We start from the raw sequence: 28,000 nt of genomic DNA on the forward strand, positions 1-28,000 counted from the left end.
AGTGTATTTTCAGTTTGCAACACGCTAAATATTTATTAGTAGGATTGACTGGAAATGCTTCAAAGGAGCTGTTCTGGTCTGCTAGGTACATAATAGTGATTTTTAAAGAACTGTCTTAATAAGTGGTTACCTTAGGGAGCTCTTCTGGTCATGTGGTTAAATAATACATATTTTATAAACTTCAGTGGAAGACTTGATGCTGCATTTTCACTCTAATACCTGAAGAAAAAAAAATAAACAACAAAAGACTTGAATACAACATTGGTATGCTTTCGTTTGTGACAAGCCATGCTAAAAGGAAAATGATTCTAAGGCTGTAGCTGCCATGGCATCTCCATAGCAGAGATTGTCTGTCTGACCTCTGCAGGACTGCTTTGTGCCCCCAAGTTGCTGCTGCTTCATCTTTCTCCCCCTTGCCCCATGCTCTGCTTAGCAGATGGAAGCCCAAACCCAGGCCACATTCCCACAAGGCTGAAAGGGCTTGGAAATGTAGGCAGGTCTTTGTTCCTGCAAGCCCTTCTGCAGCACCTCAGGGGGCCTTGGGGCAGACAGGGGAACAGAGGTGTGGGCTCACTGCAGTCTTGTCTGATTTGGGATACAGAAGGGCTAAACAGTGAGGAAGGGGTGCAAAGATTGGATATCAATGCATTCATTTTTATGATGTTACACCTAATGATAACAGGGGATAGCAGAAGAAAAACAAAGCCTTTAGGTAAAGGACAAACAGATATTCAAGATGCTTCTTGCTTCCCAGCTAGAAGTTTGCTCCCTCCCCTGTGCAGCAGCAATTCCTTTAAAGTTGTAGGTAATACATCATGTGAAGACTAGGCTAGGAGCAGTACAGAGTTCCTGTGCTGCTTCTCATACTTCATCTCTTGTCCTGATATTTGAAGATCACTCTTTGAGAAGGTAGTTTAGGAGATGACTAAATGTTATTTAGCAGGAAAACATGGAATACTCCTCTTGCCATCCCAGCAAAACTTCCAGCTTTCCTGAAACACCCAAAAAACCTAACATGCAGCAGTCACCCCATGTCCCGAGATCTGTTGTCCGGGCAGAAAGTCAGCAGGAGAAAGCAGGCAAAAACCTGCTCCCCCTATTTGTTGGAACAGCATTAGAAGTCAAGAAGTGGCTACACCTCTACTCCCACTGCCCTCCTGAGGTAGAGCAAGTGATAAATCTTAGTTTTGCAGCACATGTGAAGAAGGATTGCCCCTCCTTTTCTCCTGGCAGAAGTGTGGCAGCAGCTACCGCGTTAGCAAATGTAGTGTGTGAGTGCCTGTACGAGTATACACACTTCCCCTCATCGCAGGGTGGAAGAAGTGTGAAGCAGCACTGCAAGGAAGATCCTTGTGTGGAGTGGATCTGGCAAGCAGGGAAGGCTTGCCCACCTGCCTGTAGCTGTTTATCTGGCTTACACACATATGGGAGACTAGCTAAAATGCAGCAATACATGTGTCTTGGTGTTAAGTGTAAATAAAGAAGCTAATCCAGCTGGCAGTCCCGTGAAACCAGCGGACATTTAAAAAAGTGACAATCAGAGTTGTCATTTCATTTGGTTTATTTTCTTTTCCTCCATTTGCAGAAATAACATCTACATGTCATTTACATGCACACTGCTTTTATGTATTTAAAAAAGAAAAGAGACTTTGTGGTTACAAATGTTGCTTTGGTTATGATAAATTTCTATGCTCATAACACTTCCATTTCCTTGTATTTCCTCAAGCTTGAAGATTTGTAAACTGCATTCAGCTTGAAGACAAAAGCTCCCTATGATTTATTTTGATATGCTATTTTCTTTTTGCTAAAACCAGGGGCAAAAAAAAAAAATCTTCCTGCCTGTAGACACATGCCTTCTTTTGTGTAGATGAAAAACCAATCCCGTTCTTTTTTTCTTTTTTTTTTTTGTTTTTTGTTTTTTTTTTGTTTTTTTTTTTGTTGTTTTTTTTTGTTTCTCCTAACAGGTCCTGGGTTATAGGTGCAATAGCCCTACTCTGCCTATTAGGACTGACCTGGGCATTTGGACTCATGTATATTAATGAAAGCACAGTCATCATGGCGTATCTCTTCACCATATTCAATTCTCTGCAGGGAATGTTTATATTCATTTTCCATTGTGTCCTCCAGAAAAAGGTAAGACGGACGGTTCCCAGCAGCAAGAGAGGTGGTAACGAGGTGTTTTGTTGCCTGACAACCACATCGTAGCATCATCTGTGTGCCCTGAATCCGTATCACACAGATTTATCTCTGTGCACCTAATAAGGCTGGTATTTAGACTGGAAACCAGCGAGATGCTGGGGAATGAGGTTCTAACAAGGACATGTGGCAGTGGCATTTCAGCAGCCCTGGCAGATGTGTCAGAGGCAAGGGAAAAAGCAGCTGTCAGTTTGCAGGGCCCTGTAACAGGGCTTTGCCTGCTGTCAGCCAGATTCTCCTTCCTTGTACGCCAGTGTAAGATGGGAGAGAATCCACGAGCATCCAGAAAGTGCTCCCGTGGCTGAGTGCTCACAGCAAAGTGGAGCTTTACATCCTCATTTGCAGTCCCTGCAGGAAATCGCCCCTTCGGGTGGCAGCATATGTGGGTTGATGGGATGTAATAGGGGCTGCTTCCCCTGCTTTTTTAAGAACTGAAAGACCTGTGCTCTGCAGCGGTTCATTAGCCTTTGTATTGCTTGGGTTTGATACAGTGTTTTGGAAATCTTCCTCAAAGCAAGCACAGCAAGTGCTTCTTGGTGGAAATTGAAGTATGTCCCAGTTAACATTTGCAGGATAACAGTGGAGTAACTTAGATAAATTCTTGGGAGGGAAAAAAAAAATCCCCAACAGAATAAAAATTCTGAGTTTATGTAGATCAAATTTACAGCCTCTGACAATCAGTAATAAGTATTTTTAAGAACATTTTTGTTCTCTGCTTAAATTCAGCAGTACAGAGCCCTCCAATTCTGTGCATGCTGACGATTTGCTATGTCCAGTTTAGTTTCAAAGGGCAGTTTACTGAACCGATATAAACATAGGGAAGAGTTTATGTAGGTACACTGGTCCCAGTTTCTCAGGGTAACCAGTATCTTGTGGTGAAATGGCTTCTTGAGTAATGTCAGGCCCATCTTGAGATCAGTCCTCCATCTGAGAGCCACAGGCTTGCTCCTCTGTTACTCACATTTTCCTATACAGGCAATGGAGATCTGGCCCATGAAAACATAATCAAAATTCATCATAAAAAGTGTGCTCTGCAAGTGGTGCCTCTGGAAGGATCTGCAGAGCTGGGAGTAAATGTCATTCTTGAAACCAGAGGAAGACTTTTGGGGTTAAGAGTTTTGTCCTTGTTGTTGCATCTCAGATTTGTCCATCTCAAGAAGCTTAAAAGCTTTCTCTAGATGCAGCCTCCTGCTGATGATCCCAAATCTTCCAGCAAGAGAGTTTCCAGGAAAGATGATAGTAAGAGTGTAGGACGCATCACCATTGCTTATTAAATCTGCAGGTGCCTCTCTGTGAGGAGTTTGAATTTTTGCACCATTCTGACTGGTACATCCTCTCACCCCCAGTGCACCCAGCAAAGGGTCAGTCCCTCACCCAGCATCCCTGCACCACTCCACAGCCTCCTTGGCTCGTGGGGTTCTCAGTCAGCAGGACAGAACCATTCTCTTTTCTGTCCTAAGCCAATTTACACCCTTAAACCACCACTGATGGCTGTGGAATTGTTCCTGATTTACTGATTTACCACGGATTTACCACTGCAAGGTACCTTGCTGTGGGGTGGATGGTTCTCTCTGACCTAAGAGCTGAGGGAGGCATTATTTAAAAGGAGAAAAAAAAATTCTTTCCTTTCCTATCTATCATGGCCTAGAAAATCGGCAGAACGCTGCAGAGAGGCAAGCAGTGGGTGGCTAATTAAAGCAATTGAATTATTTTCTCTCAGCAAAGGATTGATTAGGCACTCGAGCATATTGGGCACTTGTGGTATGTGTTTGTCTCAAGCGCTTAAGGAAGAGCCTAATGAAAAAGCTGTAATTTTCTATTTAAATAGTTGTTTCACAGAGTTGTGAAATGCTCATGGAGGGTTTGGCAAAATTTTAAAGCTAACCATGTGCTTCAAGGAATTTCAACTGGCGTTCTGGACATGCATGATGGTTTGGGGGCTTTTTTGTGTCAGCGGGTAACATGACCGTCTTTTGGCTCTTCAGTACAGTCTGCTCACCTTCAGCCCTGTCCCATCTGGTTTCTGGGTATTGCTGCCCATAAAAAGTCACACCTGTAGCTTGGTGGAAGGCTACGTCCTGTTCTGGCATTGGCCAGCCTAGTTCCTCTGAAGCAAAGGAGTTGGCACGGGTTTGACTTTAATGCCCATTTAAAACATGACTGGCTGGCACAGTGCTGTGGAAAAGCAGGCTCCAGCCATCCCCTGAGCATTGGGAATATAATCTCTAATGCTGCTGGTTCTGCTGTTTCCTCAAATTTCAATTTGACTGCAAGGAACATTTTTTTTATAAAAAAATCAATAGCTTTCATACATTTCTCTTGGAATTCTTTTTTCTTAGTCCCCTGCCAGAAGCAGTAACTTCTAGTACCTTGATGAGCCAATATGCTAGTTTATATCAAATCTACAGCGATATTAATTTTCAGTCATAAATAGTGTACCTGCACTTTCTGCCATGCTCCTTTGATGTGCCTCAGAGGATGCCATAACTGGCTGGTGCCAACGAGCAGCTTTGCCTCAGGAGAGCAGTCTCTTGTGACATCCTGAGCCACCAGCTCAGCTGCAAGGGGTACTGGACTGCACACACTGCAGCAGATTTTGTTTTAACAAAGCACTGAGGAAAAACCAGGGGCTGTGTTGAAAATCAGAAGGCAATGGGCTGGAGGAGGAGGAGCTGCCTGCTAACCACCAGCGCTCTTTCCTTGGCTAGGTACGTAAGGAGTACGGAAAATGCCTGCGCACACATTGCTGTAGTGGGAAAAGTACAGAGAGTTCTATCGGCTCAGGAAAAACCTCGGGGTCAAGGACACCTGGAAGATATTCCACAGGCTCACAGGTAACCCATGCTCTTTGTTTGTGTCCCAGGGCCATGCCAAGACCCTTCTCAGCTGTTCTGGGAGGAAAGTTCCTCTCAGCACCAAGGAGCTGCCTTAGGCCTCTCCCCAGTGCACCTGCAGAGATTCCCCTCACTTCCACACCTGAACTCAACACAGTGGCTTCCCCTGAGATGTGATAGCAATTAAAAGCCTCTCCAAGAACCTTCTAAATAGTTCTCTTGGGAATAGAAAGTCCGAATTTGCCTTCCAGAGGCAAGGTGTGGTTATCACCTGAGGTGTCCTGCCTGCTCTCCATGGGAAGCAGGAGGTGGGAGCATTTGTCAGCTGTGCTACATTCCAGTATACATCTTTAATGGTGAGATGAAGGTTGTCACTATCAACTATTAACATGTACAAGACTGATGTTATAAGCACCAAGTGTTTTTCTTGTAAAAGAAAATTAAAGGCTGCAAGTGTCTTGTAGCAGCCTTCCCAGTGAAAGAGCTTGCTTCCTGACATTCAGTGGTTTGGTCTGTTCTGTGCCTCACACAATTTGTCTTAGCGTATAGACCCCTTAGAGCAAGCCATTGGGATCAGGCTGTCTTGCTAAGTTACTAGATTTGTTGCCTTTGGTCACCTGAAAATTCAGAATTTTTTTTGTTTGCGCACTTTGAAGATAACTTGTGTGTAGAGATGCAGATTTATGGATGAAAAGTTCGTATAAAATGAAGAAGCTTATTTCTTAATCAAAAGAAACCAAACACAAATTCATTCAGTATTAGTAATGGAAGTAATTATACATGACAGTTCCACTATTAAATTTTAAAAAACAAGCAGTGAGTAACAGCTTATAACTTTCCAGGAAAACCTAATTTGCAATTTATGTCTTGGATCAAATAATTACTTATTTGCAGTGGTTTCCAAGATGTCATCCAAAAGCTCCACTTTGGTGTTTTCATAGGTCTGGTACCTATGCAGAGCAAATAAAAGCAATAGAACATAGAACCTCTCTCCAGTAGGCCATCAAATCCCAATAATGTCCAAAACTCACAATATCCAGCAGCATTTAGGTGGCTGACTTGAAAGCCTCTGGTTATACATAACTTTGCTGCTGTGCTGGTGCCCTCCTCTCCAGAAAGAGTTGACTTCAGTGGTCCCCTGCCCCCACCAGTCCCAGCATAAGAGAACAAGCCCTTTTGAAGGTGAGCTGAGTCTTCTGGCAGAAGTCCTCTTGTGGCAGGTGAGGTTTGAAGGCACCAAGGAAGATTATTTTGCCTGCAGAAGGGTGTCCTTTGAAGGATGGAAGTTCCTAAGGCCTGTTGTAGCCAGGAGAAACCTCATAGAGGTGATGGAGAGTAGATGGAGATCAATCTGAGTTGCTGCAAACATCTGGCTCCTAACGTTAAATAGAGAAGACCATGAGGAGGAAAGCTTCTAAGATCCCTTTATTCTCTGGGAAGCACATAGGAAACAGAATAATTAATCTACAATGGATCATGCCAGAGAAATACAATAAATTAAATGTCCAGGTGAAAAATAATTACTGTAAAAGGGCATGGGCATCATGCCACATGGTACTTTCATTTATAGAGGCTAGTGCATGATTAGGAGATGCTGTTATTCCATGGTCAGTGAGTAATCTAGGACTTTCCAGCCTGGGACCGTATGATTAAGACTTGGTAGATCTCTCACAGCTAAAATCCCACTATGGGAACCACTGGATTTTTGGCACTTAACTTTTTTCCCACTGTGGTGTGTCACAGTGGGAAAAAGGCTTCCCAGACTCCCAGACCACCTAGCATCACTTTCACACAGCCAGGGAAAACGTCCACTAGAGTCACAGACGTGAGGTGAGGGAGAGTTTCCCTGGGACACCTGGGTTCTCCAGTCATCTTCAAGCAGGGATTGGGATTGAACTGCTCACAAGATGAATTTTGGCTGATTTTTTGGTATTTTGCAAGGTCTAGCTGGGGAGGAGTGAGACAGTGATGTAAATGCCACAGAGGCAGATACTTCACAGCATATTTGAGGAACAAAACAGAAGGCCAACATATTCAGGACATTTTTGCCAGTAGCAGAAGCTATACCACAGATGGCAAAACCATCACAGATTTTTCAGTATGGGAACAGAAGTTATTCATTTGTGGGAATTTTTTTTGCCCCCCTAAAATCCCCAAGATGGAAAATAGCTATAGAAAACTTCTGTTAGTGCAGGGACACCAAGATACAAATCAAGTCTTCTGTTACACTTCACAAAAAATAAGAAACAAGTTGTCTGAGTATGAGAAGCACATGTGCTTCTCTGTGGGGGTTATTTTTCCATTATTTGGTTCTGTATTGGTAAACCTGTAGCTGGCATGGGGTCTGGGTTTCTCTCATGCAGGATTTTTTTTTTCTTTTAATTAAGATGTAAGCAATTCAATTATACACTTTTTCTTTGAGCTAGGCATTTGTGTTTCAAAGTAAGTCTGGCAGGGTCTGGCATGCATGAGGCAGGTTACAAAAAAACAGCAACTGCTTGCTTACAGCTGGCTAGAAACAAGTCTCATCCTGAGCTAGACGTGCCAGTAGCCATCTTTAGTGAGGCAGAAAGAAACCTCTCTACAGCTGCTAAAAATTCATTGCCTGCTGTGCTTCAATCCCTCTTCAGAGCCGGATTCGTAGGATGTGGAATGACACGGTTCGAAAGCAGTCCGAGTCTTCCTTTATCACTGGAGATATAAACAGTTCAGCTTCACTCAACAGAGGTAATTATAAACTATTTTTCATCTCACTAACTCTTCTGATGGCTTTAAGGAGTCTGAAATGTGTTGCCTCTTTGCCCCCTGCCTTTTCCTCCTCACCCCAAACGTCACTGGACCCTGTTCTACCACCCAAGAAATGTTACAGTGATAAGTGGGAGGAGGTTTTATGGTGGTTGTTGCCTTCTTTTTCTTTTCTTTATTTCTACACGTGCATTTTCAAAAATTGTTGTTTCTGGAAGGAAGCTAGGAAAAGTGAAAGAGAGAAATGAAATTAAGTTGAAATCTGCCCTTTCCCTCAGAAAACTGCTAGTGCCAGAAGCTGCTGATGTGTCAGGCCTCGTTGCTGACAGTGAAAATGGGTCATTCCAGCGCTGTAAAGCCTGTGTTAAGCATCACAGGAGTCCTGATTGTCCTGCATATGTAGCAATACTGTCATCTTTACAGAAGCAAAAGTGAACAGCAGAACGTAGACGTAAGGAAAAACTGTGCTTGGAACAAAATTGTCTGTGTTGGTGTTAATATACCTAGTTTGAAGAACTGACTGATGTGAACTTTATAGACATCTGTGGAGGAAAGGCTATCAGAAATGTGTATGCCAAACAAAATGTGGTGTCTGGCACAAGAGGAAATATGAACAGCTTTTTTACACCAAGTGTTTTTCAGGGAAGTGCAGGAAAGCAGTGGTAACAGAATACCAGAAAAAGAGCCTCAGAGATTGTTTCCTTTCTCTTCCAGTACAGCTACTTGAGCAACCAGATGCCAAACTGTTTTGTGTTACCTGTCCAGCTGATGCTGAAATTAAGAAAGGGTGGGATTGAGATTGCTGGGCCTAGGTGTTGTCTCATGATGATGAAAATCAAGCATACTTCCAGTCCTGATGGTTGGTCTGCAAAGCTCAACTGAGAATTGAGTTAGGGCTTTGGTTCCTATTCAGTCTTTATTCTCACAGAATTTCCACTGATTTTAGGGTGAGTTTTGCCTGAGGATAGGCTTGAAGGATTTTGTCTATGCTGAGTAATATTGACTGCTGAGTTCTGGGGGAACTAGGGGTATATGATTCTGTTCTCTGAACATGATACACACTGCCCAAATCTGTGCAGACAAGAAGGCAGTATAACATGGAGCTTTACTGTTCTTCAGCTCACCGGTCTTTTTTGTGCCAGGATATTTTCCCTTTGCACTGAAGACTCATTAATAAAGTTGACTATAAGATTCCATTACTGCAAATGCCTGATTTATCCACATACACTGCCCTCAAATCTCTCTCTGTTTCTGCATTAAAGACTGCAGAGCAGCAGCCAGGCTTCTCTGGGTCTAATGTAGGGGGGAAGTTGGTTGAAGTTGGTCACACAGAGGTTCCAGCAAGAGCCACTGTTTCCCTCAGCCATCTCACTGCTCCATCTCAGTGGCAAACCAAAATGTGTTATGCATGAAATGCTTGCTCCTTTAGTTAGCACAGAAGTTGAACTTGTTCTCTGATGCTGCTGAGTTTACCAAGGGATGTGTTTTAGCAAACAGGATCTTCCAGGTTTCTTAGCAAAAGAAAGGTGTCCTTTTCCGGTTGTGTATTTTTTTTTTCCTGTACAAAGAGGGAAGTATGACTGTCAGCTGGGACAAGTGAAGAGGCTTCAAGTGAGCAATCTTCATCCCAGTGTGGTGAGAACCTGTAACTAGATGTGCCTCTGATTTAAAGGTCATTTGGGAAATGAACTGCCAGGAGAAGCATCTTGAAAGCAGGTTTCATCCAGCTATTTTCCTTGTGTAACACTGGATGAAGTGAATCACCTGAAGGGCTTGAATCTCTCTGTTGACTACAGAAGCAGCCTGACTAGTGTCTTAGAAGGGAAGCCTTTTAGGTGGAACACTGAAGTGACTTGAGTAAGTTTTACAGTTCTACAGTCATCCTCCCTCATTTTCACACAAGCAGGCACAATAATTGTTGTTGTTGGGTTTTGGGTTTTTTCTCCTGGTAAACAGAAGTATTTGCAAAGTGGAGGTTAAAAACATTTCTATGAGAGATGGCATCTTCCATCCAAGCAGCAGGTGGTCAGTTCCAAATGGAAATACACCTGACATCAACAGTAATCCCAGCTTCATGGGACTCCAGGTATTTCTCCCTTTATCCTGTTTATTTCATCTGAAAAGCAACATTCGTGGTCTTAGGGCTTTCCACAGAGAAAACTCTCCAGAGAACTGCAGCCTGAACAGAGCAGTGAGGCAATGTGTTTTTCAGAGTTCTTGTCTTACCCTTAATATTTACATATATATTCATCTTTGAAGGAGCTGTTTCATTAATATTTTATTTACAAGCATGCTGTTAAGGCTCAGAGGATTCAAATGTGAACCTTGAACTGTATGGTCAGTGGCTTTCCCTGCCTGAGGTTGATACAACAGCGTCCCTCCCATTCCTGTCCAAAACTCCCACTCCAGCCTTCCCAGCCTAGACACCTTTTGCACAAAATTATCTGTATTATCCCAAGCTAAACATTATCTGTGTGCTTGCATTATCTCCAGAGCCTTCAGAGAGGAGTCTGTGTTCTAAAACAGAAAGAAAGTGATCCTTTGTCCCCACAATTGCCTAGCATCCAGGTCCTGGAGCTTAACTCCACGTCTCCATGTCCTGGGACAGCACTGAGTTTTCAGGTTTCTGCTCAGGGAACAGAAAGCAGTGAGACATCCTCTGACTGTTTTACTGAAACCTGTTTTTTCCCCTGATATCATTCATCATATTCACAGCCTCCTGCCACATGATAGCAACCTAGGCAAGACTGCTCTAGCTATCCGTATTTCCTGTATGATGACTGGCATTTCTGCATGACATCTCATCCCTTCTTCCTTCATGAACCTCCTAGGCAACAGTCTGGAATATGGTGTCTGTGTTAGTGCATCCCTCCTTTAGACATACAGCTATGTCTTTCTGTGATTTAGCAGATAATACACTGCTTATGGCTCTTCTCAGCTTCATGCTCTCGTTTATCTACTGTTCCCCTCTCTCCCTGCCAAAGTAATTGACCATAATGTTACTTTCCTTATTCTCATTTATCACACCAGGAATTTCAGGCACAACCCCAAACTTGCCTGATGTAATGTGTTCTGTAATGAAAACTTTACTCTGTCCTAAGGCATACAAGACTACTTCAGACATTTCCTGAAGTTAGAGTCTAATTACTGATTAATAAAAAGTATGTCTGGCTGTTTCCCCTTGCTGCTCATCATGGCTTAATAGTGATGTGGATTTGGGGTTGCTGTACCGCTGAAATCAGGAGGAAGGGAAGAGAAACTGGCTGTGTATTTCCTTTTTGCTGTCGAATGAAGGACATGCCTGTCCACCCCATGAACGTGGTCTCAGTTTCACAATCCAGGGGGATTCCTGCTCCTTGCACTCACACTCTGCAACTCTGTCCAATTTTTCACACCCTGGGTCTGGCTGCATACTTCTGCCATGTCTTTCACATCCAGCCTGTGTTCTACATTTCTTTTCCTAGTGCTGAAAACTTCAGAGGTGTAAAAGCTGAACCAAGCTGATTACCTCATAAGTAGGAAAAAGAAGTTTCCCTTTGCCTGCAGGGTGTTTGGTGTCTGATCTCAATACAGGCACTTGGATGCAGTACTGAAAAAGTAGTACAAAAGGAATGCATGTAGGCTGGACTGTTTGCTGGACTCCAGTACTTTGAAGGCTGAAAAGTGGAATGTATGAAGGAAAAGCAACAGAGCTTGCCTGAGCTGGGGTACATCCTGTCAGCCACCTCAGGATCATGAGGGATGGGTCTGTTTGCACCTTTGGAGTGTTAATGTCAAAAAGCTCAGCCAGCCTCACAAACAAAAGCAGCCATAGCACAAAACAGCAATGTGACACCAGCCTATTTTATCCATGTCTTAGGTGAGAGGCGATTCAGTAATTACTGTCTCTCTTTGGATATGAGACAACTGGGAGGGAAGAAAAATCATCATGAACTATGTGGTAGTTTGTTACCCTTCAGGTTTTCAAGCTGGGGGAAGGGAGGTGGTGGTATGATGTGTGTGATATTTTTTATTTTTTTTCAAAGGAAAAGTGGAAGTTATCTGTTAAAGAAAAGACTGTTCCTTATTTTGGTAAGGCTTAAGAGCAGCAGAGACAAAGGATTTTGTCACTGGTACAAAGCAGTACTTTGTTAAAGGAAAGTGCTCAGATGGAGTTGTGTATATCAATTCAAGTTAGCACATAGTAGTCTTTCCCTCTTCAGGGAAATAATTGGGCTATGGGTAAAGCCACCAGACTTCACAGAGAATAGAAACTGCTCCAGAAGTGTGTTGTGTTGGGTCAAGTGCTGTTCTCAAGCTGCAGTGCTCTGACTCTTAGCTTATAAACTAGACAGCAAATTTAATAGTTTATACCAATAGCAGTCCTGCTACAGAAACAGGAGTTTGTACACCTCTTGCCTTTTGGCTATATGCATATACATATATATATATATATATATATATATATATATATGCTTTATGGCCATCCACCCCCAAAGTACTGCTCTCCTTCCCCACCACCCTCATCATGGAGGTCTCCTGGAGGAACTTCTTGGTGGTCCCCATTGCTGCTCCACTTGTCTGAAAGGAAAGAAACAGCAGGGAGCTGTAAGAGCAGAGCTGTTCCATGTTTCATGACAGGAGCTGAGGAGGACTGAAGCTGAGGAGGACTCAAGCACAATCCAAACCTTCAGTGATAGCTCATTGTGCCGCAGGGAATTAAGCCAGGAGGCAGTGCCCGGGATGAGGTGTGGGGATGAACCTGGTCCAGGATCCAGCCCAGACCATCAGGAGATACTGGCAGAGACAGGGCTGGCAGCCGAGCTACAACCCAGGTCCAAGATCCAGCCAGGAGACAGACATAAGGCAAGGACAGGGTGCCCAGAGCCAGGCAGGGCTGTGCCTTCCTGCTGGGTCTCATGGAGATCACTGAGGCCTGCGGGGGTCATAAGGACCTCAAGAGCTGTTGCAGATTGGAGCCCAGGACCCCTGGCAGCTCTTATTGAAGGATGGTAAGTCTTAAATACTTAAATATTTCAATTTATCCATGTGGCCCTAAGGGTCCATTGTGAGGGAGCAGGCCCTTGCCAGCAAACCCCATCAGAGTCATCACAAAGCCCTCAGATCTCCAGTCTGGGCACAACAGGTATTATCCCTGACTAGGAAAGCTGTGTTCATTCCCTGTTTGCTGCCATGCAAATGGGCTGAAATGGGAAATGGAAATGAGGGTGTTGTTTGTCCCTCCCCCTTGATTTTTCTTCCCAAATGCATAAGTGCTGTTGCATGTTTCCTCTTCTGGGTAGCGTTCCAGAATAAATACTTGATATCCCTTTGCTTTATTATTTCTCTTCTGTGTTTTTATATCAACCACAAAGACTTAATCTGAAACACACACAGGAAAAAGGGAAATTATTGCTACTGTTTTCAGAGGTAATCAGTTTAATGTCAAATTCATGTGGATTTCTTCATAATGAACAGAACAAATTGAGCTCAAATTCAAACAGTGGGAATCTGACTCAGAGAGGAAAATTAAAATGAAGAACATTAATATCCTGATTTCTAACCCAGCCGAGACCTGATTGTTTCCTAAATGAAATCTCCCATCAAATTCCTTCCACCCACCCAAAAATATAATTAAGCTGTGATTTCCAGGTTGAAATCGTATCTGCACTGTGAATTCAGCAGGGACAACTGTGTGTGTTGCAGAATTATTTTCAGGTGGATATATTTTCCTGCATTTTTCAGAAGCAGTTATTTAGAAAACAACAGTAGAAGGTTAAATTATTCCTTTAGTAGGAGATTGTCATTCTGGAAGACAGGAGGTATAGGTTAGCACTGAGACAGTGCAATGAGTCAGGTTTTGGTCACCAAATCTGCTCTTTCTGCTGAGAGATGAGGGCTGCTGGATGTGTCTCAATGTTGCAAGATCAAGAAGTTTCAGTTTAGGTGTCTGCAGGGATGGTGGGTGCCATGGTGTGGACTTAACTGGCCAATACAGCAGTAAAAACAGGGTGGAATTTGGTGTGGTAAAAAGCACAGGCAAACAGGGGAGGAGAGAAAAAAAATTAAAAATAAAGGAGCAGAACTGGATTCCCCAAGGATCTCAAACCCCATCCCTGGTACATTTCAAAGCGCAGTTGCTGCTTATTATAACCCATTTGCCAATGCTGACCCTTTGCTGCCTAGATAAAGCAGAGAACAGGTGGAAGTTTGGACAGTGGAAGCGCTACTGTTGTCATGCATCAGCCTTTCTTAAGATGCTTGTTTGCTCCTCGATGGATTAATGTGACCAGTGTGACAGAGAGATTTCTGCCAAATTTATGTTGCATATAAAACAAATAGCAAGCAGCCAAATTCTAGGAGAGGTGGAAGTGCCTCTGCTCATCTTGATAGGATACTCAGAGGGCACCACCACATGGTCTTCACATTCTGTCTACACACTTCTTACCTACACTGAGTAACACCTATGACTTTTCTCATGGCTTAAAGATACTAGAGAATAAATACTTCCTCTGTTTCCTTTCCATTTGTTGTCTTTTTACAGTCAGCAGCAAACAGCGCCCCAGTTTCTCCTGTTAAGTCAGTCAGCTTTCACGTTGTGTCTTTCAGAGAGATCACTTTAGGGTGCAGGGACTCACTCGTTTTAAATTAGTGAGTTGTGGCTATATGAACATGCTTGTTGGCAGCACTGGTAATGGTCACATTTTCTCCCATTATTTCTTGTTCCTCCTGTGGTTCTAGGGTAAGCAGGTTCAGTGCAGAGGGCTCACAGGATGTCCAAGTGCCTGCAGTTGCTCTCCTTGTTCATGAATGTATCTGTAGGTGCCTAAGGGGAACTCACCAAAATATTCACGGATATAAAAATACACATTATTCTTGGTTTCTGAGCACTTAACAGCTCAAAGAAAATTGGACTAAAGAAAAGTGTCTGTCTTCAGCAGACACTTTGGTCTTGTGAGTACCATCACTGCGCAGCTGGGTATGTGGTGCGGAGCAAGAGCCGTGTCTGTTTAACACTGAACACCCCCTGGAGATGCTTTAAAAGCTTTGAGCTCTGTTTTCAGTCATGCTCAGGGTTTGATGGATGTAAATGCAGAGCAGTTGTCAAAGCTGAACCTGGGATGGCCCTTGGCAGGGCCAGCAGCCTCAGTGACCATTCAGAGACCATCATCTGTCAGCATGCAAATCTCACTTCTTCACCGTCATTGCTTCACATCTAAAACACAGCACTCTCCCACCAAACCTGTCCCTTTGTGCAGTGCTGAGAGGTGTCAGCACCCAGTGTTGTCTGTGCTGACCATTGCTGAGTTGGCATGGGCAAGGTGCTGCATGAACCCAAGGGATGCAGCAGTCCTTGCTCTTGAGCATCATCCTTCACATCCCAAAGCCCTTAGTCCTGGGAAATTTATTCTGTGTTTCAAAGGGGTCCATCTGTCCTGGAGCTTGGAGGCCTCTGGTTTAACCACAAACAGCTAAATGTGGCAGCAGTGCCAGTCTCTTCTCTCTCTGGAATATGATTAGATGTTCGGTTTCTATTATTTTTAAGTCAAGGCTGCTACTTGAGAAGGGGGGTTTTGAGGTGCTTAAGTGTTTCCTGGTTGTTTGTTGGAAATCAAGGGGTAAGAAGCAGAGTAGAATCCCTAACAGCACTTTGCTGCTAATCCAGAGGCAGCCTGTGGCCTGTTTTCTAGCATCTCATCCAGCCACAGTTGCTTTCATGCTTCAGCTCCTGCTCTTCACTGGGCAGATTGCTGTCCAATGTCCCAGCACCCTGGGTGCTTATATTAATGCTCAAAATTCCAGGGACAGCCTGCAAAAGAAATAGCATAGTCAATTTATATCAGGACTTCAAAACTTCCATTTTACCCACTTCAGGAGGCTGTTCCTTTACCTCCCATCTCACCACCATTGCATTTACCTAATGAAGCTCTTTGGTTTCATCCCCTACTGCCCTTCTGCTTCTTCTGTTCCTTCTTGTAACTCTTGACAGAAACACCTAGTCTCCCCAGACCCCATGGGTACCCCTTCTGGGGCCCATTGCCCAGATGGTGGGTGTATTTGGAGGGAGTAATCCACATGCCATTGCACCAGTTCTGTCATGAGGGACTGCTGTTTGTAAGCCAGAAATCTCTGCAACCCCATTAAGAAACTGTTGGTTTGGCTAAATGTCAGCAACTGGCCTCAAAATGACCCATCACAGTAATCACGTATGAAGAGTAGTTCCAGGTAGGTGACAGCAGAGGAATATTTTCTCTTTGTAAGGGAAAGTCATCAGCCTTTTGGACTAGCAAATTTCTTCTGGTGGTTTTTATCTTTTTGGTTTTTTTCCTTCTTTTTCAATCAGCTGTACATTTTATGCTAGAAAAATTGTGATTTTCTGCATCAAGGATCAAAACTTAGGGAGTTTAACTCTTATTTCTGCCTATGTGCAAAATTAATCCCATTGTTGATATTCTCCTAGTTTATTTTGCCTCTCTGCTGCCTGGGACTGAGTTAGCTGAGATTTGTTGCAGTGATTTCAGTGAGTGACATGACATTCTTCCTTTGGGAGATATTATGAATTGGCTTTGATTTTAGGATTGACAGCCATATAATTGGAAGTTCAGTCATTAGGTGGATCAGCTTTAAAGAAGAAAAGTGAGGGCAAGGCAATTTCTGAAATCAGAGCAGGCTTTGGGGCATATTAGATCTGGCAGAGTACTGCTGCAGAGCAGTCTTAATATAATGACTGTGAAGGAAGAAGGAAGAAAGCAAAGCTGCTTTTATAGATTCCTGTAAGCATGGTCCAATTTTCACCACAGGCAGGGCTCTCTGTGCATCTTGGGTAAAGCCTCAGGTTTAGTAAGAAATAATCATAAACAGGAAAAATTAGGCATAGTGCATGTTCATATAGTTGGGATACAATGTGGTACAAACCCTTGTAAGGGGTAGTGGTGGTATAAAGAAATGTCCCACCCTAGGAAAATGTTTCTGCTCCAGACAGTGAAAAAGTAATTAATGAGTTAGTAAATACTTATAGATGAATGTGGCCTAGCTGTGTGTTTTGAACGTGGCCTGCAGATTATAATCCAGCAGAGGTTTGTCATCTGAAATCATTGCCAAAGAAAGAAAGGGGGGGGCAAAAAGGGGCAAAGAAATACTTTCACTCCCCTGTCTCTGCATAAGAGCAAATGATGTTTCATGTGGCAGAATATGGCCCAGAGCTTAACAACCTCATTTGCTGAAACTCCATTTCACTGCAGTCAGTATTAATAGCTTCACAATGAATAGATTAGATGCTGCAAGTGACAACAAACCTACTTGAGAGAAATTTAATAGGGAAGCTTATTGAAGTTTATTAACTGAATCCTGTTGGCTATTATAACAACAGAGCTCGATAAATCTAAATGTCAGAGCATTCTTTGGAAGGAACTTGGAAAAATGCTGAAAATACCTGTTGTCCTCCAGCAAGTATGTGTGATTTTGCTTGTCATAGTTGCATTTATTGTTAGAACAAATTGTGAACACATGGAAGACCAGGATTCATTTAATACTTGAAAGCTCTACCTGTAGAAAGAAACACTGTGGAATGCTGGTAAGAAAAGTCTCAAAGAAAACTAGAGCCTTGACTCCTACAAACCTACTTTTGGTTCCCTGAAAGCAAAATGAAGTAAGTTAATACTGAGTGAAGTATAAAAGCAGCCACAATTTACAAACTGAAATCAGTACAGAGGGGCTATTCAGTGACAATGAAGTCTGAGCTATTTACTACACTTAGGGTAAGGCAGCATGTGTTATGGCATTGTTTTAATGGACACTTAGAGGAAAACAAAGCTCTTATCACATCATTTGTGTCCAAGCTAAACCATGTTCCCTGATAGCTCAGGAACTGTTCCACCTTTGGGGAATGGTCTGTGTTCTTCCTGGTTGTCACTTGTCCCTGCAGAATAGTCTTAAGTCAAGCACATGACATGCAAGAAGCTGAGGGACCTGCTTCATGGTGGATATGAACCACAAGATAAGTTGGGTGCTTAAGGAATCAGAGCAGGCAGGAGTACAGCACTGTCCCCTTACCTTGCAGAAAGGGAGCTGCATTGCTGGCAAAATAGGGAGGAAACAGGATTGAAATTTATAGAAAACATAGCATATTTTCTTCTGAAACAAACAAAAAAAGCCCAAGAAAACCTACATTTTGGAATTGCTGGGTCAGAAGCAATGAAATATTTTGTTATGACTCAGATGTGCTTTTTCTAAACTATTTCTGTTTCTACTCTAATAAAAAGTTAAAATAATATGAAAAAGTCAAATCAGCTTTCATACCAGCCACTCTTCTGGAACAAAAAGTGAAAACATTTAATTTGGAAAATACTGATTTTGTATGTACATTTTTAAAATATTGAATGGTTCATCCAATTAAATTTGTAAGCTGGTCCGTTCTCCTTTCTCAGCAAAACTGCTCTTCTGTCACATCTGCTGGGCAGTGGGGGAATCTCTCCAATCCATTGCTAAAATACACGTACCAAAAATATTTTGGTATGCAATTGAGAAGGCCAGAAGTCAAAGAAGAGACATGGTGGTGGTGTTGCCTGTGCAGACAGATGATCCCAGTTAAAGCAGTGCTGCTCAAGCTCTTTCAGCCAGGCAGAGCTATGGGGAGTGACAGTATTATTCAGAAAATCTGGAGGAGCAGTTGAATCCATTTCCTTTCCAGCTGGGTAGACCACGGAGATGATTCAAGGTAACTTGTGTGCCTTTGTCAGCCAGCTGCCCACGAGAGATTTTTTTTGAATTTTATTCCTGAATGATGCAGTCTAGAGTCTAGCAACATGTGCTTGTCATCATAATTTTCATACTTTGCTTTCAGTGGGTGAATAAACCATACTTGTGTTTAACAAGGTGCAGTTTTCCCATACAGTCATTACACAAATCTTCCAAGAAATTATCGCTACATTCAATGCTGTATGCATCAAGGACATCAATTTCTACCTTAGAAAGGAAAGAAAAAGGCTCCATTTGGTTGCATACGGTCATTAAAATAATACCTACTTTCATAGCCACAGAAATCAGCTAAGTGTAGCTATCTGATTCCTTTGTGTCTGGTTACAGTGGCGTTAAAAATTTGGGGATTTTCGTCTTCTTTTTTTCTGGTTGGTTTTCCTAACAGTTTTTCTCAGATTGCAAGTCAAAAGTGCAACCCTCCAGATGTCCCCCTGCACCCTGAGCACAGGCCATGGTTTCTCCTGGCCTTTTGAATCCAGTATGGCTGGATCTGTGGTGCTTGAATCATGAGGAGGATCACCGAAGCTGTGAGAGGAGCAGGAGCATCTGCATGTTACCCAGTGAATATTTGCCTTCTGAAAGACCATTATTTCTTTCTCCTTGTGATCACACCCTGCAAATCCTTCATTTGAGGAAATCTGGTATCAGGAAGCCTTGACCTGAGCACTGGCCTTTCCAGAAACCCAAATTTGAATGTAATTTTGGATATTAGAGCTGACCTGGTAGCTGTGTTTTGCTCTGAACTTTGGTTGAATACCAGTGGAAACAAGGAGACGTGGGACTGTTGTTGTACCAGTACGGTTGCAGGGAGTATTTTTGTAGAGGTATGAGTTGTGCTCTTAAATGTTTGCTGCTTGTGATGATATCATCATGCTGTAAAAGGTGAACCTGTGGGTTTGAACCCATCTTTTTTCCAACCCCAAATTCATGCTCCCACACGTACACGATAGGGGTTTGGAAACAGAATGCATTTCCTTTCAGTAGGGTGCCTTTGAGTAGCAGAACTGAAGGAACTGAAGGTGATTCAGCACAGCTGGATAGAAGGCAGTTCCCCTAACTAACTAAAGAATGGTGGCTGTGTGCTGGGCTTAGGTAGTTCAGCAGATGGCAGAGGAGGGATTTGTGTAGGGGCTGCTATTGCGGGAATGTAGGAAAGCAAGGTTGACACAGAGCTGTGGCGTTTACTGGGAGAAATCTGTGTTGCACCACAGCTGCTGAGATCCAAGGATCCAGCAGTAAGTGAATAAATACAAGTGATGATAACTGCTGCCTGCTGAGGGTATTAGGCACAACGCCAATGCCAGGCCAGACAGCTGCCAAGGGTCCTGTCTCAAGAGTGCTCCCACAGGGAGGAGATTCCAGGTGGTTGGAAGGACAGGCACTTGCAGCCCTGATCTTTCTGGTCCCCTAGACATGCACTGACCTTTGTAATTGGAGCCCCAGTGATGCACACCCACACACAGGACTGCAGAATAACCCTCCTTGCTGTCTCCCATGGTGTTCTGGGAGAGCATGCTGCTGTCATCTCGTGCTTACTTTATTTGTTGGCTTTGTTACCAAGGCCATTTTCCTGCAAATGAGGTCATAGTTCCGTAGTCTACCTTTTCCTTCTGCTCCTGCCTCATCTGCAGACCTAATCTGCTCTTCCTAATAGTCCTGTTGGTTGCTATAGCAATGATAAAGTGGTATGAAAAAGCCAGGATGATACTTAAATGTATGGCTGGTTTCACATTTTTCTTTCTTTCTCCTGGGAAAAAGAAGCCAAATAATGAGGGGTTTGTTGGGATTTTTTTAATTTATTTTGGGGTTTGTTTGTGTATTACTGTTTTATCAAAAGCTTTAACTGTAGGCTTTTTGGACCCTGGATGCAATCTCTCAGCACCCTTTTAGGCTGGGAATTTTGCAACCCAAGAGCAGTTAGTAAGAAACAAGAGACCAAATTTATGAATACAGGGTACATATAATTTTGTATTTAAGATGCCAAAGTTACATGTAATGTGTCATGCAGAGAGTATGAAGGTTGCCGGCTCACCATGACAGAAACCTGCTGCAGAGTGCTTAGGGCCCAGTTGGGTCCCTGAAAGCATTGAAAGATATCTGAGCATGTTAGTAGAGGGTTTGTTTTGTATTTCCACCAGGACTTACTCAGCACTGCCATTGAAAGTGGCATTTTGAAGAATAAATTAAAAAATCCTGATGAAATCAAGGGAGAGGAAAGTAGAAATTGGAGTATTTTTGCTCAGTTGCTGCATACAGGAATGGGTGGCTGTAGTACCAAGCCCTGTCTTTTACACACCCAAGAGCAGAAATTAGCTACTTATTTTGTGTTTTCAACCTTTTTTGCCAAGTTTGTAGACAGAATCATGGATCTGTATTAAAAGTTGGCTGAGAGCACCATATTTTTGTGAATTCAGCTCATTCCAGAGCCCACCAAGCTGGCAAATGTAGGCAAGCAAAACCTGCATTTAAGTGCTTACACAGGTTGATCCCTTCTTTCTTGTCACAGTCTGAGAGCATCCCTCATGCAAAACAGCTTTTCCTGCCCAGCCATGGTGGGATCAGCTTGTTCCTTCCTGCTGGGGTTCACTAGACAAGATCAGGCTGTGTATATATTGAGTGAGATGATCTTTATGGCAGCTGGCATTTAAAGATGCCGCAAGCTAAAGTGCTCAAAAGCCCACCGTGGGTATATATTTCATATCAATTCTCATAGGAACTGAGTAGGACATTGGGTTAAATCTCAAATGGGAGGATTATATCACTTCTGAGTTTATGGTTGGCATTAACTCTGGACATTCTCATTACTTGTATAAAAGTGAGTCCCTTTTTGAATCTTTTATGGCCTGACTTGATTAAAAGCGGGATGAAAGCAGAAACAATTTTAATGGCCTTAGTGCTCACTGGTATAAAACTAGTGCAAGAAGAGAAATGGTTCCTACAGTCCCTCATCCCAGATGTATGTGAGATTGAGAGAAAACACATTACCACAAAGAAAGAATTGACTCATTTACCTATTAGTTACATTCAAGGTTACTTAGTTAAGCGTTCATGTAATGTTTTCTTACAGGAGACAGCTTTGTTTCCTTATTTTCAAACACAGCAGCTCATCTTGCTTTCCATCAGCATAGACAAAAATATCAGGTGAGAGAAAACAAGTCTTTTTTTTCCAGCTGCATGTGTCGAGGAGCCTCCCTGGCATGCAGCCCCCATACAACTCTGCCTTCTACTTTGTCCTGTGCTCAAAAGACCGATTAAGTGATCCGCTAATGCCATACGCCTGGGGCTGGGAGCTGCTGGGGGATGATGGGGGAGAGGCAAGAAACAGCCTGCTCTCTCCTCTACCTGCAAAAAAACGGGGAAATACCATCCCAGGCCTGCATACAAGCACGACAGGAGGCAGCCTCCACCTAGCCTGAGATTTGGCCAGTTTTTGCCTTTCTGTAAATAATTAGTAGGTGTGAGCTTTCTGAAGACTTGGCTGCTAAGGGGATTTGTACTAGCCAGAGGCCCTCAGGGCTTATATATCCTCAGCAACTCCATCCAAAGAGACTGTACCCAGTGCCCTACATACAAAGATAGCCTTCACCTCAGCACGGGGCCACCTCACCTAAAAGAGGCAAATGGGCTCTCCATGCCTCAGACACTGGTAAAAACATTTCTGAAAGGGTTACTGGTTTTGAGAACTGGCTTTTCAGTCACTTCTTCGGGTTGAGGCTATCGGATGTTGGTGACAGCCAGGTCACCTGAGCCCTCTGACAGTCCTGTCCTAACTAGCTCTAGCTGCCCCAGCAGTGACTTGCTTTCCTGGTAGAAAGGTTTTGTCTTTACAGTTTAGTCCTGGCCTTAAAAACCACAGTCATCCGTCCTGATGGATGACCAAAATGGCCCTGAAGGGCAAGTCTTTATTTGGTCACGTCTCTGGAGATTAGAAGAGGTTCAGAGCCAGGGCTTAAGGGGTTTTCATTCTGTAGATCAGCTAAAGGGTAGGGAGAGACTTTGCTTCCTGGGTTGATGCCTGCAATAGGAATTGAGGTAGGTCTTGGCAGGCACCTGCCAAGCCGTGATGATCCCGAAGAGCACATGTCCAGAGGCTGCGTCTCCAAGGAATAAACCAAAGAGAAAAGGACAACTGCTGGCTGAGTGCTTGGAAACAGCAGCAAAGAGGTGTGGGAGTGGGGAAACAAGGTGTTTGTGGGGCACACAGAGAGCCTTTAGACATGCACTTCGTGGCCGCTCTCATTCCTGATAGAAATGCCTGACGGAGCTGTAGTGCTCTCACCTTCCAGGATGGATTCAGGTGGTTGTGGATGTTCTTGATGGTGGTATCAGAGAAGTAGCTGAAGTGAAACTTGCCCTCTTAGACATGAGAAACAGCTGTCTGAGAACTGCTGAGAGCCTTTGGAGAGGCTGCATTCTCCATCCTTTCTCTTGAATTATGCTTTTTTGATTTAGATGTGTTGTGAAGGACCGGTAAAAGAGATCCTAGCACATAGTGGGAGTTGAATGTGCTATTGTCTGTTAGTCATTATATATATATATATATATTTATTTTTTTTTTATTCATTTGGCACTTTCCGGAGAGTTTTTCCCCCCACATTGTGTAGGCTGCCATCTTCCTTTCTTTCTTTGTAGCAAGCATGTGGGCGCAGCCTTGCTTACACTCCGAGCAACTGGGGAACCACCATAAATGTAGCTTATCCGCTTTCTGATACATTTTCTTTTGCGTTGGTTTGGATTTGTGCATCGTCAGTAACATCTGTTCTGCTTTAGTGGCATACAGTTTTCCGAGTCTAATTAGCTGGCTGCTTGTAATCAGGACTATTTCAACTGTTGTCATTCTGAATGTTCTTTTTCCCTTTTTTTTAATACCACATTTGCCTGATTGACCTTTTTTGTTGTTTTTTTTCTCTGTCTTTCTATCGGGCTGCTCCAGGAGCCATGGCTAATCATCTTATAACCAATGCTCTGCTTCGTCCTCATGGCACTAACAACCCTTATAATACATTGCTCGGGGAATCGGCGGTCTATAACAACCCTTCTGTCAGCATGTACAACGCACAAGGTGTGCTGGAGTTTCTCTCTAATTTTTCTAGTGAGAATTCCATTTTCTGTGGCTTATTTTGGCCCATTTCTTTCTTTTTTTTCTTCCTTTTTCTTTTTTCTCTCCCCACGCACACACACTTTTTTTTTTTTTTTTTTTGGAACTGGGCACGAAAAAAAGATCCCCTCCCCTTCCTTTCATTTCAGTGCATCTTTCCATCTTCCAGATGCTATTTTTCCATGAGCAATCCAATTCACTTTGAAAGACTCTTGTTAAGTTTTACTCAAAGCATTCATAGTGTTTTGATTTTGTTTTTGTTTTTTTTTTAATTCAGTCTCCTTGCTTTTGTATTGCTTTGGACTTGTGTGTGTGTGTGTGCGTGTGCGTGTTTTGTCGGCCACATCCATTCCTCTCTTTGTTGTCAGCTCATTTCCTTGTTAAACCATTCATTTCAGAAACAGGAACACCGCTGAAGGTAAGTGAAGCTAAACTGGCCTTTGCTACCAAAGCTGCTCTCATTTGAAATGGCCTAGAGAAATGTGGTCAGCAGTGCACTGGTTTGCACGGGGAGTAAAATGTAAAATAAAACAAAAACTGCCCTTGATCTCCAAGAAAAATGACAGTTGAAGCAAGAAGCGTAGGCTAGCTCCAAAGAGCAGAGCTGAGATAAGAAATGTTTTGCCGTTTGCATTTATACATTTTATCTGTGCAACTAGGGGGGAAAAAAACAGTAGAAAAAAGGTGTAGTGAATCTAGATAATCTTTGATATCCTCCTTTTGGCAGCAGGTAAGAGACAGGCAGAGTCAGTTGTACCTAATCGAGGTTTCTGCTATGGAAATCACTCTCTTGTCACCTACATGTTTGTCTCTGCTCTGGCTTCTGTGGGAAGGGACAATGTTTGTAAGCTGATGTCCTGGTGCTTCTGTGAGGGAGAGGCAGATGTGTCTAAGTAGGGCCTGAGGATGAGATGGGGAGTGTGGAGCTCTGAAAGTTCCTGTCTCTTGGCTCCATCCTGCTCTGCCACTTCCATGGGATTTTTTTTTGTTGTTGTTCTTATTTGTAAGGTGGCTGAGTCACTGCAGAATCAATGCAGAATGCACTGCATTCCAGTGCAAGTGTGCCAGCACTCTGTCAGCTGTCCACTCTCAATGAAGGCATCACTTCCCAGTAAAAGATATCCACGAGAGGGAAAATAATGATGGTTATAATGCAAGCAGGAAAGCTCCCTTTGTACTCTATGGCAGCATGTTGTTTATGACAGAAATAAATGTTGAACTGTGTCAGGAGGGTATTTGCATTCAAAGCACAAGGAAGAGCACACGTGTTTAACCTTTTTGCTGTTTATTAATTTCCTAAACTATGCTAACTTTGTGCGATAAATTTGCTTCCAAGAATGCTTTTCTTAAAAAGGGCTACTGTTAAACATTAAATGCTCTGAATTTTAAGAATTTCAGTGTACTGCAAATGTTGAAATGAGCTTTGATGTCCTGACTAGTTTCTTGCATGATAACCTTGAGGTGTGGGAGTCTTTTAAATCAAATGGCAACAGGTAATCCTGGGTCAGCATTTACCTTAAGAGGAGTCCTGATGTTCAGGTCTGGGTGCTTCAACTGAACCCAGGTGATTTGGGCAGAAATGTGTTGTTACATGTATTTTAATAATCTTGTGTTCTTCAGATTTTTAATACTAGAATCTGGTACAGCTAACAGAATGTTTCTCTGCAAAAATAGCATAATTTTTTTTCCAAGTGCTATTCTGTTGAACACAGGTAGATAAGTAACAGAGAAACCTATAGAGCCTTCATCTCTGGGAGGTGAAAAAAGAGAATGGGACCAGTACTGGTCCCATTTAAGCTCCTGGAGCTTCGCAAATGACTTCAGAGGGAGAGAACCCAACCCATTATTTTCAGGAGGCTTCAAGTTAATTAATGATCACAGAACTGGTATAGCTCTTAGTTTTCAAACTGGTTAGGTCCTTGGATAATTACTAACTGTGAATATTAGGAGATCCCATGTCAGAAATGAAGGGTAGCAAAACCAACCAGGCCTATGGGGTTTATAGATGCTACACCAGCAGGAATGCTAAAGCCAGGAGAGTGCATTGTAAAAGTAGATGCTGTCATCATCTCTGGGTGTGCCTTGGCTGTGGTTGGCATGCAGTGAGGCATTGTTAGCTAACATCATCCAGCTAACTCATTCCACATCACTAAGGCTGTCATTTTTTTTGCACCTTCATGTACCACTTCTGGTGCTGGCCGTGGATGGGGCAGGACACCTAAGGAAAGAGGGACTGATCTGATCCACCTGTTTATTTTCATCTCTCAGTTACGTCTTTTAAAAGATCATTGCTTCCATATCTGAGGTAGACAATCACCAGGGGCAGGATGTCCTAAAAATTACCTGTGGAAAGAGGTGGGGAATCAGACCCTAAAAGGCCAAAATCCCATGTTCCAGTGGCATAAGCAGTTCCTTGATAGCACAAAGGGTGTAGAGGAAGGAGGTGGTAGGTGAGGGGCTGAGTGCTCACTGTCACTGGAAGCTGAGGGACATACACTGACTTAGTCTCTCCAAAGCAGGAAAAAATCCCAACACCTTTTGTCAGAACTAATTTTGAGAGAAGGCATTCACAAGCATTAATGACCATTAACAAGCTCTGCTTAAAATCCAACATGCCACAGACCACTGAAGAGTGGGAAGCTGAGCGTTATCACTGCCTCTTCATCTTACTCTCTGACTTTCCTTGTTTTAAGCCTTTCTTAGAAGTTTCATTTAGCAATGCCATTAGTCAAACTACTATTGCTCTTTTTTTTTGTTTCTTTTTTTGCCAAGTCCATATAGTTTGCCATATGTTTGGTTTAAGTAAAAATCAGATTTACCAAAGTTTGTAAAATGCCAGCAGCCCCATGATGAGCAAAGTCATACTCTTACAAAGCACTGTTGCAAAAGATGGACGGCAAAACATTTTTAGCAAGGAAACAGATTTCAGTTTCAACTGCCAGGGGTTATTTTACCTAACAATAAGTAAAGCTATTAATTTTAAGACTTTGGAAGTGACAATGACAGTGCCTGTCTTTTCAAGCATGACCATTATCAGCTTTAGACTTTTCTTAAATTTCCTGGCATTATTTCTTCATTTGTGTTGCACGCTGAACATTTTATAATGGCATTGGAAAACAGTTTAAATGTGATAATTTTTTTAATGAAAATGTAGACTATTGAATATTGCGCGTAAAATATTTTTTTTTTCTGTCTAAAATGTCAATATTTTTAACCTGAAATAAACCTTGTAACAAATTCATGTATTCTGGGCAGTGGAAATTATTTCCGTTAACTCTCTTTTCTGCATATCATCAATTTGCTTTTTACTCATGTTTCTCCTACTGTCGCTGTAAGCTTACTTGTTGTTTTTTCTTTCCTTTTCTTCATGCTGTCGTTTAGAGCCCTACAGAGAGACAAGTATGGGAGTAAAGCTAAACATTGCATATCAAATGTAATTTTTTTTAGTTCACTTTTATTGCATCACATATAGATGATGTAGTTAATAAAGGAAATTAATCTCACAGTTTTGAAATCGAAAGACTATTAATAGACATATGTATATATATGTGTATGCGTGTGTATGTATGTATGTGTATATATATGTATGTGTACATATATATATAGATGAAATTAGATGATGCTTTCTTTGTTTATTTCTCATTTTTGTGGCAGCATTTACCCAGCATAATTTCTCATTTAGTTGTGTATGCTTTTTTTTTTTTTTCCCCCCCCCAAATTCATGTTTTTATTTGCGAGGTCACGGCATTTTTATACAGCTCGTTTCATTGCAGCCCCCACTCTGTTCTCACCTGCAATGCCTCCCATTTTATTTCTGCACCAAACCCCAGATCTATGCATTGGCAGCAGGAGTGCAGTGCTCAGTGCCTCAATGCATACGTTACTCAACACAACCATCAAACAGACGCTGTTTTACCTGTCACCCATTACATACGGCCCTCCCCAAAAAATGCTCACTTTTCATTTCTCCCCAAGCATCGTGACTCGGTTGGAGAGCTTTCACCGTGAAAATCAACGGCTTTGCTCTATGTCTGTGATGGCTAGTTGATTTTTTGGCATAGCTCCCTCATTTGCTGGGAAACCCAGGATACAGCAGCACCCTCTAAGCTTCAGAAACCTAAAAAGTGACCGACGCATTTGGGGCATTTCACTCAAAAGCAAGAAGAAGCCTTCAGTAGCGCTTTCCAGCCCTTGACATACAGCAACTACTCCATCGCAGATATAGACTGAATCCTGTATTTTCAGAAGGTACACATGCCATGTACTAAGCATGGTATGAGCAACTGTTCATCTGAAATTGTCAGTTTAATGGCTTCTCTGATCCACTGTGCCTTGCTGGGAGTTGCTTGCCAGTTTTTGGCAATGCCTGAAGCCCTTAGCTGAGAGGTCA

General features: G+C 42.7%; 1 protein-coding gene across 18 annotated transcripts in view; it reads left to right on the top strand.

Annotated features, from left to right (window-relative positions):
* Window positions 1-28,000, top strand: part of ADGRL3 (adhesion G protein-coupled receptor L3) — a 489,797-nt gene that overhangs the window by 446,783 nt on the left and 15,014 nt on the right. For 10 of the 18 annotated variants that reach the window (XM_015625411.2, XM_015625396.1, XM_015625395.1 and 7 more), the window contains 4 exons: window positions 1,965-2,133; window positions 4,905-5,030; window positions 7,661-7,757; window positions 23,446-23,574. In XM_015625411.2, the coding sequence (XP_015480897.1) occupies window positions 1,965-2,133; window positions 4,905-5,030; window positions 7,661-7,757; window positions 23,446-23,574 (521 nt within the window). Of the gene's footprint in view, window positions 1-1,964; window positions 2,134-4,904; window positions 5,031-7,660; window positions 7,758-23,445; window positions 23,575-26,991; window positions 27,044-28,000 lie in introns of all 18 variants that reach the window. The other 8 variants (XM_015625414.2, XM_015625406.1, XM_015625407.1 and 5 more) reach the window with 3 other exon arrangements.

The sequence above is a fragment of the Parus major genome, chromosome 4 (assembly GCF_001522545.3).
Source record: "Parus major isolate Abel chromosome 4, Parus_major1.1, whole genome shotgun sequence".
Classification (NCBI taxonomy): Eukaryota; Metazoa; Chordata; class Aves; order Passeriformes; family Paridae; genus Parus; species Parus major.